The sequence below is a fragment of the Lynx canadensis genome, chromosome B2, assembly GCF_007474595.2.
Source record: "Lynx canadensis isolate LIC74 chromosome B2, mLynCan4.pri.v2, whole genome shotgun sequence".
NCBI lineage: Eukaryota > Metazoa > Chordata > Mammalia > Carnivora > Felidae > Lynx > Lynx canadensis.
The window spans coordinates 120,329,828-120,341,077 of NC_044307.1; the positions used below are offsets into that span (position 1 = coordinate 120,329,828).

At 38.1% G+C, this 11,250-nt stretch overlaps 1 protein-coding gene across 2 annotated transcripts; it reads right to left on the minus strand.

Moving 5' to 3' along the window:
• Window positions 1–339: 339 nt before the first annotated feature.
• LOC115513433 (trace amine-associated receptor 6-like) lies at window positions 340–9,240 on the minus strand. 2 transcript variants are annotated; one of them, XM_030314617.1, is made up of 2 exons: window positions 8,257–9,240; window positions 340–384 (listed from the first exon to the last, which is right to left on the minus strand). In XM_030314617.1, the coding sequence occupies exons 1-2, from the start codon at window positions 9,238–9,240 to the stop codon at window positions 340–342; spliced, it is 1,029 nt and encodes a 342-aa protein (XP_030170477.1). The 2 variants fall into 2 exon arrangements, with proteins under 2 accessions (XP_030170477.1, XP_030170478.1); XM_030314618.1 differs by lacking the exon at window positions 340–384 and having other exon boundaries at window positions 8,215–9,240.
• Window positions 9,241–11,250: the final 2,010 nt, after the last annotated feature.

The window sequence follows — 11,250 nt, forward strand, 5'->3', positions numbered from 1 at the left end:
TCTGAAAAACCCTACCAGGGAGTGATTAGTAAGCAGAGAAGTACAGTTAAGCTCAGAGGAAATGAAGCAGCCCAAGGTCATGGTGCTAAATGGCAAAGTTGGCATTGCAGTCCAGGCATTTCTGGCTCCAAGGCCGTGCCGTTTCCTTCCACAAATGGGTTTTGATGTTGCATTTACCAAAGAACTATGAACTTGAACTGTGAGCTTGAATTTAAGTGTTTGGGTCAAAACTGAAGCATACTGCGATTATGTCACATGAGAAGATCTTGCACAGTTATGATTCATTTTTCTTCTTCCCAATGCCATGTTCATTGTGAATCTATTCTCTATCACTTACACTTACTCAGAAAATATATTTATTGTTGAGGAATTCTCTCTCAAGATCTTCTCTGCCAAGTGACCATCAGTTTGATGGCTTTTTGAAACCAAGGATAAAAGAAAGCATAAATTAAGGGGTCCATTGCTGAGTTATAGTAAGCAATCCAAACCAATATTTCATAAATATATGTGGGTGTGATGAAACCCAAGAAGGCATTGATTATTGGATCAATGAAGCATGGCACTCATGAAATCAGGAAAGCTATCACTGGTAGCCTATCAGTGATAGTGAAAGCTATCACAGGAAGGCGATTCCCAGGGTAGACCAGAGGGTCAGTGACAGCCATGTATCTATCGAGAGAAATAGAACCCAAATGGTAGATAGAAGCGTAGCAGAAAGACTCTTCGAAACAAGAGTGAAATTTACAGTAACTCTCCCCAAAGTACCAGCAGCTCTCCATGGACCTCACTGTGCTTAAGGGCATGACAGTCACCCCCACCAAGAAGTCAGTGCGTGCAGCCCAGGGGCACGATCAGAAAGTTTGTAGGTGTGTGCAGCTGCTTGAAATGAAGAATCGAAATCATCACCAAGAGGTTTCCAAATATGGTCAGCATGACCCCAAAGTCAAACACTGCATAGAGAATCATGCGGGGGCCTGGTGAGTAGGCAGTTTTGACACAGGATCTATGCAGGTTCTCAAAGCACTTTTGCCCAGCTGCAGGGGGGAGCAAATCACTGCTCATGATTCTTCGTTTCGATACCCGGGAAACTGTCTTCTATGGCTAAGGGTGGCATTCCAGTTTTCAAAAATCCTTAGGGAAAAAAAAGAGATATATGCAACATACCAGTAATTGCCAGTACATTCTTTCCCTATTTTTTTGTGAGTAAAATTCCCTATTTTCATGTTTAAAAAGTGATTGGTTCATATCCTCACCTTATAAAATATTTCACTTTGCAATGAATAAGCAGTTAGTTTTCATCTTTACATAAGATGCTGTTTATTTCAATTAAAAAATATTTTCCCCGTATCGCCTACTAGTTCATATCTGAGAAGCATTGGTCATCAAAGAGCTGTTATGTGATGCATGCATAATGCCACTTTTTATTAGCATTTCCCCCCTAATTTATCAGAGCTTTATCAATGCCCAAATCACTCTGTTCCCTCAGGAAAGTAGCCAAATAATTCCAAATACCCAGAGCCCTGAAGATTGAATCCCCATAGTGCAAGGTGTGGAAAGAAAAGAAAAATCTAAATAATGATTATCTTTAGGCTAAAAATAAGTTTATACTCTTCTAATTTCCAGATGACATCTGACTTTTTCATGAAAGAGAAATAGAAATAGTGCCTCTCCTTCAAAACCTTTGTATAGAACTTGAAAGCCATATTGTTCATTCTTACCAATTACTGGAGACCGCATTATCATTTTTGTAAGAACCATTTATTTATGATTCGTGTTTGTCACTAAAACCTTCAAATAAACTCTTTCTCCTTTTCATTGTTGGTTTGTGTTAAAGAAATTAAATGCATAATCATTTATTAAAATCTGGAATGTCTAAGGTTGAGTTTTAATAATTCTGATTTGGAAAAATGGGGGTATGGAAATATAGCGTTTTCTTCATGGAAATACGTAAAGGAAGTATATGTCCACCTAAAAAGCAGGTTTCTGCTAAGGCTTTTTGTTTTTGTTTATTTGGTAGTTTGTTTCTAAATGGGAACTGCTGGGAAGATATTAAAGAAGAAAAATCTTTGGAATGTGGATATTCCTACAGTATACTTTAGATTTTACCATTGACAAAGTTCTTTTTCCTCTTAGCTTTCTAGAACAGAGCTCAGCTTTAGGCTTTGAAAAAGATTTTTGTTTTTAAATAAATGAGTTCTGGTCATTTTTAAAAACCAGCTTTTTCATTGTGAGGGATAATTTGTGTGTGGAAAATTTACACTTTCACAGTGTTCAGGCTGATGACTTACAATAAATAGATCCATCTTTGCCATCAAAATATAGAACATTTTCAATGCCGCAGCAACTTCCTGAGCCTTTTGTAGTAGATCTCACCCATTTCTCTTCTCCTGCCCTAGGCAACCAGTGATCTTCATTCTACTACTACAGATTAGTTTGTGAGGTCTAAAAATCACTCGGGGAATGAATCACACAATATGTACTCTTCTGTGACCTTCTTTCTCTCAGCTTAATGTCTGGGAGATTCATCCGTTTATTGGCGATATTTAGTGGTTCGTTGTTATTGCTAAATAGCAATCAATTATATGAATAAATCACAATTACTTTATCCCTGTACCTGTTGATAGACATTTATTGTGTTTACTTTGGGGTTATTAGTAACAGACTCGCTATCAACATTCATGTGCAATTCTTTGCGTAGACATAATGTTTTCATGTGTTTCTGGGAAATACCTAGGAGTAGAATTGCTAGATCATATCGGAACCTTATGTTTAACTGTACAAGAAACTACAAACTGTTTTGGAAAGTAATTGCACCATTTTACGTGCCCCAAAACAATCTGTGAGCATTCCACCTGCTCCAAGTTGTCTTCAATATCAGTATTCCCATTTCTTTTCGTTTTAAACAGTCCAGGTGATGTTAGCAGTATCTCGCGATGCTTTTAGTGAAATGAATGGTGATATTAAGAATCTGTTCATGTTATTATTGGCCATTGATGTATCCACTTTGGTGAACTATTCATTAACATTTTTGCCCACTTGTAATTGGGTTTTTTTTTTAAATTTTTTTTTTCAACGTTTATTTATTTTTGGGACAGAGAGAGACAGAGCATGAACGGGGGAGGGGCAGAGAGAGAGGGAGACACAGAATCGGAAGCAGGCTCCAGGCTCTGAGCCATCAGCCCAGAGCCTGACGCGGGGCTCGAACTCACGGACCGCGAGATCGTGACCTGGCTGAAGTCGGACGCTTAACCGACTGCGCCACCCAGGCGCCCCTTGTAATTGGGTTTTAAGAGTTCTTATTACTACTGAGTGGACTGGGTACAAGTCCTTTCTAAATATATGTTACGAATGTTGGACTTTTCGATTTCTTGAGAGTGTTTTTTTGATGAGTAAAGGTTTTAATTTTAATGAAGTTCAACTTTTTTTTGGTTAGCGACTTTGTTTCTTACCTGAGAAGCCTTTGCCTCATTGTCACAACGATTTTCTTCTATGTTCCTTCTGAAATTCTTGTAATTCTACTCCTAATGTTTACTTTTGTGATTCATGTCATATTAATTTTAAATATATTGTGAGGAATTTTATTATTATTATTATTATTATTATTATTTGAGGTTTAGTAGCATTAGCAGTAGTAAGATATGGGTATTTAGCACTTTCAGCAGCATTTCTTGAAATGACTATTCTTTTTCCAGTGAATGATGTTTGTTCTTTTGTCAAAAACCAGTCAACCATGTACATGTGAACCTGTTTCTGGACTCTCTATTCTAGTCTGTTGATCTTGTTTCTGTGTTTAGGTTCATACCTGATTGTCTTAACCGAAACATGATAGTAAGTATTAAAGTCAAGTTATGTAAGCTTTCCACCCTGCTGTTCTTTCCAAAATTGTTTTGGCTATTCTGTTGTCTTTATGTTTCGCACAACTTTTAGAATCACCTTGTCAATTTTTAGGAAAAAAACAAAACCTGTGGTTTTGTTATTGGTGTAAAATTTCATCTATAAAAGTTACAGAAAGACATACTGAAATATTTGATCAGGACAGTGAATTTGCTCATTTCTCCTTCTAGTTTTGTCATTTATGGTTTACGAGTGTAGATATTCTACCACTAACTGTATACATACTTAAGATTGTTATATTTTCCTGGTAACATTTAAGGATTGGACGTCCTAATAATACTGAATCTACTAAGTCTCCATATTATATTTCTCCATGTATAAGAAGCCCAAAGAAGAAAATAATGGTAACTAAAAGTGTTTTTTTTTTTTTAACAAAAACTAAGGCAAGAAAGGAGCAACAGGGAAACAAAATACAAAAGTAACAAATGAGAAACAAATATCAGATAATAGAATTAACTTAAATATGTAAAATTTATATCAGATGTAAGTGGATTAAACTCTCCAATTAATAGACAAAAATTGTCAGGATGCATAAAAATAGTAAATCTCCACTATTGCTGTCTAGAAGAGACACACTGTTTAAAGGAAAAAAGAATTAAAAAATATATGCTATTCACATAATGAGCATAAGAATGCTGTTATGGCTATATAAATACTGGACAATATAAAAATCCTGACAGATCATACCTTCAGAAATAAAGACCGATTCCATAAAATGATAAAAGAACTATACTCCAGAGGAATTGAATCTTAAGATGAGTTCTCTGAATAGGTTCTGGGTTTCCTGGAATTGGTTCTTTGATGCATTCATGACCCCATTTCCAAAGGTAGAAAGAGAATTTTTAGCCCGTAGCCTACAGTGGCAAAACATTTACTCAAATTATTATTGTAGATACCTGTAATCAAGTGCCTACAGAAGACGAGACTCTGGTGACCAAGGATTTGCTGCCATACCACATTTTAGTTAAAATAGAAGTGTAATACATTGGTTAGTTTCTTTTAACTGCTCTGGAGAACCTGGGGAAAGAAAATGATGAGCTTGAGAGTCTTTGAATTCTTTGCTCAAGGCCCATATGAAGGATTGTTCCCTGAATACTTTGAAAGAATCCCCTCTCTGCCATAGCCATAGGACTGAGTTTCTGAGAACCAAGCCCCAGGCCCAATTCTATAGCTGGCTGAATTACCATGCAAGCTGAATTCTCAAACTCCCAGAGCATCTTTTGCTAAAATTCTGGCATTGGTTAGGAAATAAAGATTCTAAATATTAGAATGTTGACCTATGGCAGGTCCTGATAAAACTGATTACCCCTGCCCTCTAATTCTCACAAGCCTTTCTCTGCTGGAAGAGGCAGCTGGTCCACTTCTGCCTGAGGAGGTCACCCTCCTTTGTTTCAAAAAGCTATAATGGCCTTCCCTGGGGAAATTGCCTTACGGTGCACCACTGACCCTCCTCAGGACTTCCCCTAACACCTTTTCTTGCCTCCAGAACTGTAATTACACTCAATTCCAGCAGCCCCAAAGAGAGAAGTACAAAGTGTGATCCATGAAAATGTGCAACTCAAAACAATATTAAAAATATTTTGATAACATTAAGATGTAACTCTTTTTTTTTTTTTTTAATTTTTTTTTTTTCAACGTTTATTTATTTTTGGGACAGAGAGAGACAGAGCATGAACGGGGGAGGAGCAGAGAGAGAGGGAGACACAGAATCGGAAACAGGCTCCAGGCTCTGAGCCATCAGCCCAGAGCCTGACGCGGGGCTCGAACTCACGGACCGCGAGATCGTGACCTGGCTGAAGTCGGACGCTTAACCGACTGCGCCACCCAGGCGCCCCAAGATGTAACTCTTAAGATACTTTAACCACTTTTAAGAGGTACTTCCTAAAATATACCAATGCAGCTACAATTTAGTTTCCTTACGTAAGACAAAATATGCTAGGGATATATACTCGAAGAAAATCCTCATTTGATTAAAACAAGCAAACAGTACTCAAGTAAAACAGATATTGTGAAATAGTAATGTCAATTTTGATACATTAATTTTTCATCACAAACACCACAATGATAAAGATAAATGACACAGTAACCCCTCCATATATACACACATTGTCCATTATACATAAAGTTAGACTTTAAAAGAGCATATGGAAATATACATATGTAGGGGCCATATTACTTATACTGTTATGTAATCTGGGGTTTTACAATCAGGGTGTTTGGGTTTTGTTTTATTTTTATTTTTATTTTATTTTATTTTTTTTTAATGTTTGTTTTTTTGTTTTTTTGTTTTTTTTTATTTTTGAGACAGAGAGAGAGCATGAACGGGGGAGGGTCAGAGAGAGGGAGACACAGAATCTGAAACAGGCTCCAGGCTCTGAGCTGTCAGCACAGAGCCCGACGCGGGGCTCGAACTCACGGACAGCGAGATCATGACCTGAGCCAAAGTCGGCCTCTTAACCAACTGAGCCACCCAGGCACCCCTGTTTTATTTTGATTTTAGTCAAAAAATATATTGTGGTTGTTTTTCCATGTCAATTTATACAGAACTCATTAGCACTTTTTAACAGTTTCATAATGTTCCATTACATAGGTGGAGCATAATTTATTTAATTTATCCCATATTGACCTTGGCTTTTCCCAGTTAATAATTAAAAGTTATACAATGAATGTTATTGTCATGTTTGCTTTCTTGGCTGGCTCTTTTCTTAAGATTACTTTCTAGAAATGGAGCTATAGAGTCAAGTGACACGTATGTTTTAATTTTTTTTAAAATTTTTTTAATGTTTCTTTTGAGACAGAGAGAGAGAGAAAAAGAGAGAGAGAGAGGGAGTGCAAGCAGGGGAGGGGCAGAGAGAGAGGGAGACACAGAATCTGAAGCAGGCTCCAGGCTCTGAGGGGTCAGCACAGAGCCCAGCCGTGGGGCTGGAACTCATGAGCCGTGAGATCATGACCTGAGCTGAAGTTGGATGCTCAACTGACTGAGCCACCCAGGTGCCCCTTAAATTTTTAATTCCTCTCACAAAGGAGATACTAAGTTATAGTCTCCCAAGATGTATGTAATTATAATCTACTTGCATGAAAGTATCCAATTTCCCATACTCTAATATCGGGTATTATAGAAACTTCAAATATTTGCCAATTTGGTATATTATACCATATCACACATTCATTAGCATTTAAAAGTTATTTTTAGATTTGCACTTTAATGTGTTTATTAAACATTCGTATATTTTTTCTCTGTGGAATCACCAGTCATATGCCCAGTCAGGTGTTAACCTTGTCTTACTGGTTTGTTAAAGCCTTTACATGTTTAAATCTATTAACCTTCACCATGTGTGCTGCCCAGACTTTTCCAAGTGTAACTTTTTAATTTTTCCCGAACTAGGCTTCGTTTCCCTTGAATTAAAAAAAAATTAAATTGAGTGCTTGAATCTATACAGATGTCCAGTCATGATTTCTACCACAAAAAATTCTAAAAACACTAGTTTTTTTTTTTTTTTAACATCTGGAAATACTAGTTTTGATTTTGTTCATGATATGAGGCAAGATGCTTAACATTCTTTTCCAAAAAGCTGTATGCCACACCATCACTTCCTAAATAACCCATTCTTTCTCCATAACTTGCAATGCATTGTTATTTTTGTCATCAACAATGTACTACTTTGGATATTTTTTATAGAAAAAAAATGCCAGAAATATACCCTCCACAACAGCAGAAAGGTAAAATAGCTCACCGCGTAGGGTGAGAAAACAGTCCCATGAAAGAACAATCACCAGTGTGGAAATTGCATCATCTGTTCAGAATTATTCCATAAAATATGCCCCAAAATATAAAACACGAGTCCATTTCGGAGTCTGAAATAAGCCTCAGAGAACTATAGGAGCTACAGAAAAAGACCAGACCCAAGAAACAAGCTGCTTAAAATGGAAGTCAAGTGCTCAGAGTCCAGGGATGACAGGGACAGCGAGACTTTCACAGGGAACATGGAACCAGGCAACCTTTGAAGGTGACACAAGGGGAAGCCTAACGAGAGGCCTTGAAAAGGAAAATAATTAACAATTGGCAAAGCAGGGAATGCACAGATTTGAAGACACTAGAAAATATGAACTTACGTCATCCATTTTTTAGTAAACATATTTCTTTCAAATGCTTAAAGGTGTTCACTGAGAAAGTAAAAACATAAAATTATGCTACTGAAACTGTGGCATTATTTCTCCTCTGCAGTTAGATGGGTCATCTTCATATAGCGTGATTCATGCCACAGTTCTGGGGAAATTCGCACTCGAGCAACAGATTCCTTGATTTGAAATTTAGGATCATTAAGAAAACAGGCTTATGGTTGAGGAACTGTCTTTTAATACTTGACCACTTATAATGAGTTTTACTGCTCTCCTAAACCAAGGGTAAAATAAAGCATAGATCAAAGGGTTTACAGCAGAGTTGTAATAAGCGAACCAGCAAAGTATCTCATAGACATAAGAAGGTGTTATAAACCCCCCAAAAGAATCAATGAATGAATCAATCATGTACGGTAACCAGGAGATCAAAAATGCTACCACCGTGATACCCAGGGTTTTAGCTGCTTTTCTCTCTCTCTTACTCACCCTGGTTTCGTATGTCCCTGATGCTTCTGTTTTGCTACTGATGTTTTCAATCTTTATAGCCTGTTTTCTAGCCACAAGAAAAATATTACTGTACAGCATCATCATTACAAAAGTAGGTGTGACAAATAATAGCAAATCTATCAAAATCCAAAATTGATTTATAAGTGGCCGACAACCGCCTACGCAGCTGAGGGCACTTACTAATTCCTCCAGCCCGTCATCATGAACACCTGTGAAGAACACGGCACCACTGTATACAAGGGGCAGGATCCAGGAGATGCCGATGCATGTCCCCGACACGGACACCGTGAACTTGGTAGGATAGACCAGAGGCTCAGTAACAGCGATGTACCTGTCGATGGAGATGAAGCACAAGTGGAAGACAGAACAGTAACAAAATGCCACATCACAGCACGTGTGGAAGGTACAGAAACTCGGCCCAAAGTACCAGCAGCCCTCCACAGACCTGACCGTGCTGAAGGGCATGACGGTCACCCCCACCAGAAAGTCAGCACAGGCCAGAGAGGCGATGAGAAAATTGGTTGGCGAGTGCAGCTGCTTGAAATGCAGGATTGAAATCACCACCAGAAGGTTTCCAAAAACGGCCAGCACAGCCCCCAAGCTGAACAGTGTGTAGAGAATGAGCCGGGGTCCGGGCGAGTAGGGGGCTTTCACGCAGGATCCGGTCACGTTCTGGTAGCAGAGCCACTCGGATGCAGCAGGGGATGGGTTGGTGCTCATGGTGCTGCTGCAAACAGCTTGCAAACGTGGAGAAGTTCTGCCCTTGGCCAGTCGCACCAAGCAGAGGGGTTTCTTATTTCCTAAGGCGGAGAAAAGATCTTTTTAACTGATACCCCTGTTGTAGTTATCAGATATCATCACTGTGCCCTGTCATATGCATTTTATTTTAAGCTCACAACATATAAAATAGTACTATGTTCAATTTAAATGCTCAGTAAATCTTAGCTATTAGTATCATTTTTATTTTTACTCTTTGGCATGTAGTTGAGCCATTTTTTTTAATCCAATAAGAATTTTACTTCACGTAAGACTGTGGCAAATTTGCTTTTGCCACAAAAGATTTGTTTATCTTGCAACTTATCGAACGTCTTTTATTACCTGCTCTTGATATAGGGGATATTCCTTTTTGCCAGTTAGCGATAATTGTGTGACTTGTGTTTTATTAGTTACCTTTTACTGCCACCCCCCACAAAACTGTCTGTGACGTTAATGACAAAAAAGATCCCAAGAAGCACCACCAAATCCCATGTCTCAAGTCATCGCAAATCAACTGGAGTCCCTGTAGTGCAAGGTGTGAATAGAGAGCAGAAACTTACTATTCTCCACTTAAAACTCATATTTTGACATAGAATAGCCTCCATACTAAAACCCAACAGAGACTATGTGAAAAACATAAACGAAAGGACACCTCACTCATATAAATAAATGCAAAAATCCTGAACAGAAGTTTAACAAACCAAACCTAGAAATATACGAAATGATAATGCATCATGATTGGAGTCGATACAAAGAAGGGAAGTTTGCCTTAACATTAGAAAGTAAAATAATACAATTCACCATTTTAACATATCTGAAGGAGGAAAGCAAATTATATAAAGTTCAACACTGATTCATTACTGAAAAAATTCTTAGCGGGGAGCCAGGGTGGCTCAATTGCTTAAGCATCCGACTTCGGCTCAGGTCGTGATTTCATGGTTCACGGGTTCAAGCCCTGCGTCAGGCTCTGTGCTGACAGCTTGGAGCCTGGAGCCTGCTTTAGATTCTGTGTCTCCCTCTCTCTCTTTCTGCCCCTCCCCTATTTGTGCTTCTGTCTCTGTCAAAAATAAATAAATAAACATTTAAAAAATTTTAGCAAAATAAAAATACAAGAAATCTTTGTAGGTTTAAAGGTCTCTACTGAAAATGCCTATTACATATAATTTACTCCAAAGTGCGATTTGAGAGCATTCTCTTTGAGTGACAAGGCAAAGATGCTTCAGTAATCACAAGATTCAGAGGGTAAGTCCTCCCACAATACCCATAAATTCATGTGCAGTCCAGTCATTCATGCATGCATTGTTCATGCTTATTTATTTAGCATCTATTTGTATCAGAGTCTTGAAGATACAAGAATAAGCAAGGAATGTGTCCTGCACTTCAGGGGGGTATCCATGTTAATATGAGAGACAGACGTATAACAATAACAGTTCACTGTGCTCTGAGTTAAAGTTGACACATGTAAAAAGGGTAAAGTGAAAAATGACAACAGCAACTAATAGAATTAGGTGAATACATAGAATTCACTGAGGGTATAAATTGAGAGCCAGGTCTAGAAGGCTCTTAATACCTTCCAGGAAGGTATTAATGTAAAGAACAGGGAAAGTTTCAAAACTCTGCACAGCTTTGAACACCCCAATGATCATTTTAGATTTTATCCTATGACTAGTACAGGCAGGTAGAGAAAACATATTGATTAGCAGGTGAAGATCTCAACTACCACAGAAGGCAATTTTCTTGATTTTTCTGTAACTTATCTTTACCTCTCTTATAAGCCCCCATGTCATGGGATGCAATAGACTTAAGTTCAGTCAATTTGGGTTTCCCGCTCACTTCTCCCAGAGTAGCTATGTAGTCTGCCTCATTTCCACACGAATCGATTAGGATTGTGTCTGTAGGTGTCTTCTAGGATGAAATGGCCATGTATCTCCAAAATGGAAAAATGGATGTACACACAACCCGAAACTCTGCATA

Excerpts from the sequence above, each read along its gene's own strand:
- LOC115513433 (XM_030314617.1), bottom strand. The coding sequence starts at position 9,240 with ATGAGCACCAACCCATCCCCTGCTGCATCCGAGTGGCTCTGCTACCAG. Across the intron at positions 385-8,256 it reads AACTCATTATAAGTGGTCAA|ATCTTGAGAGAGAATTCCTC; the intron begins GTATTAAAAGAC and ends TTGGCAGAGAAG.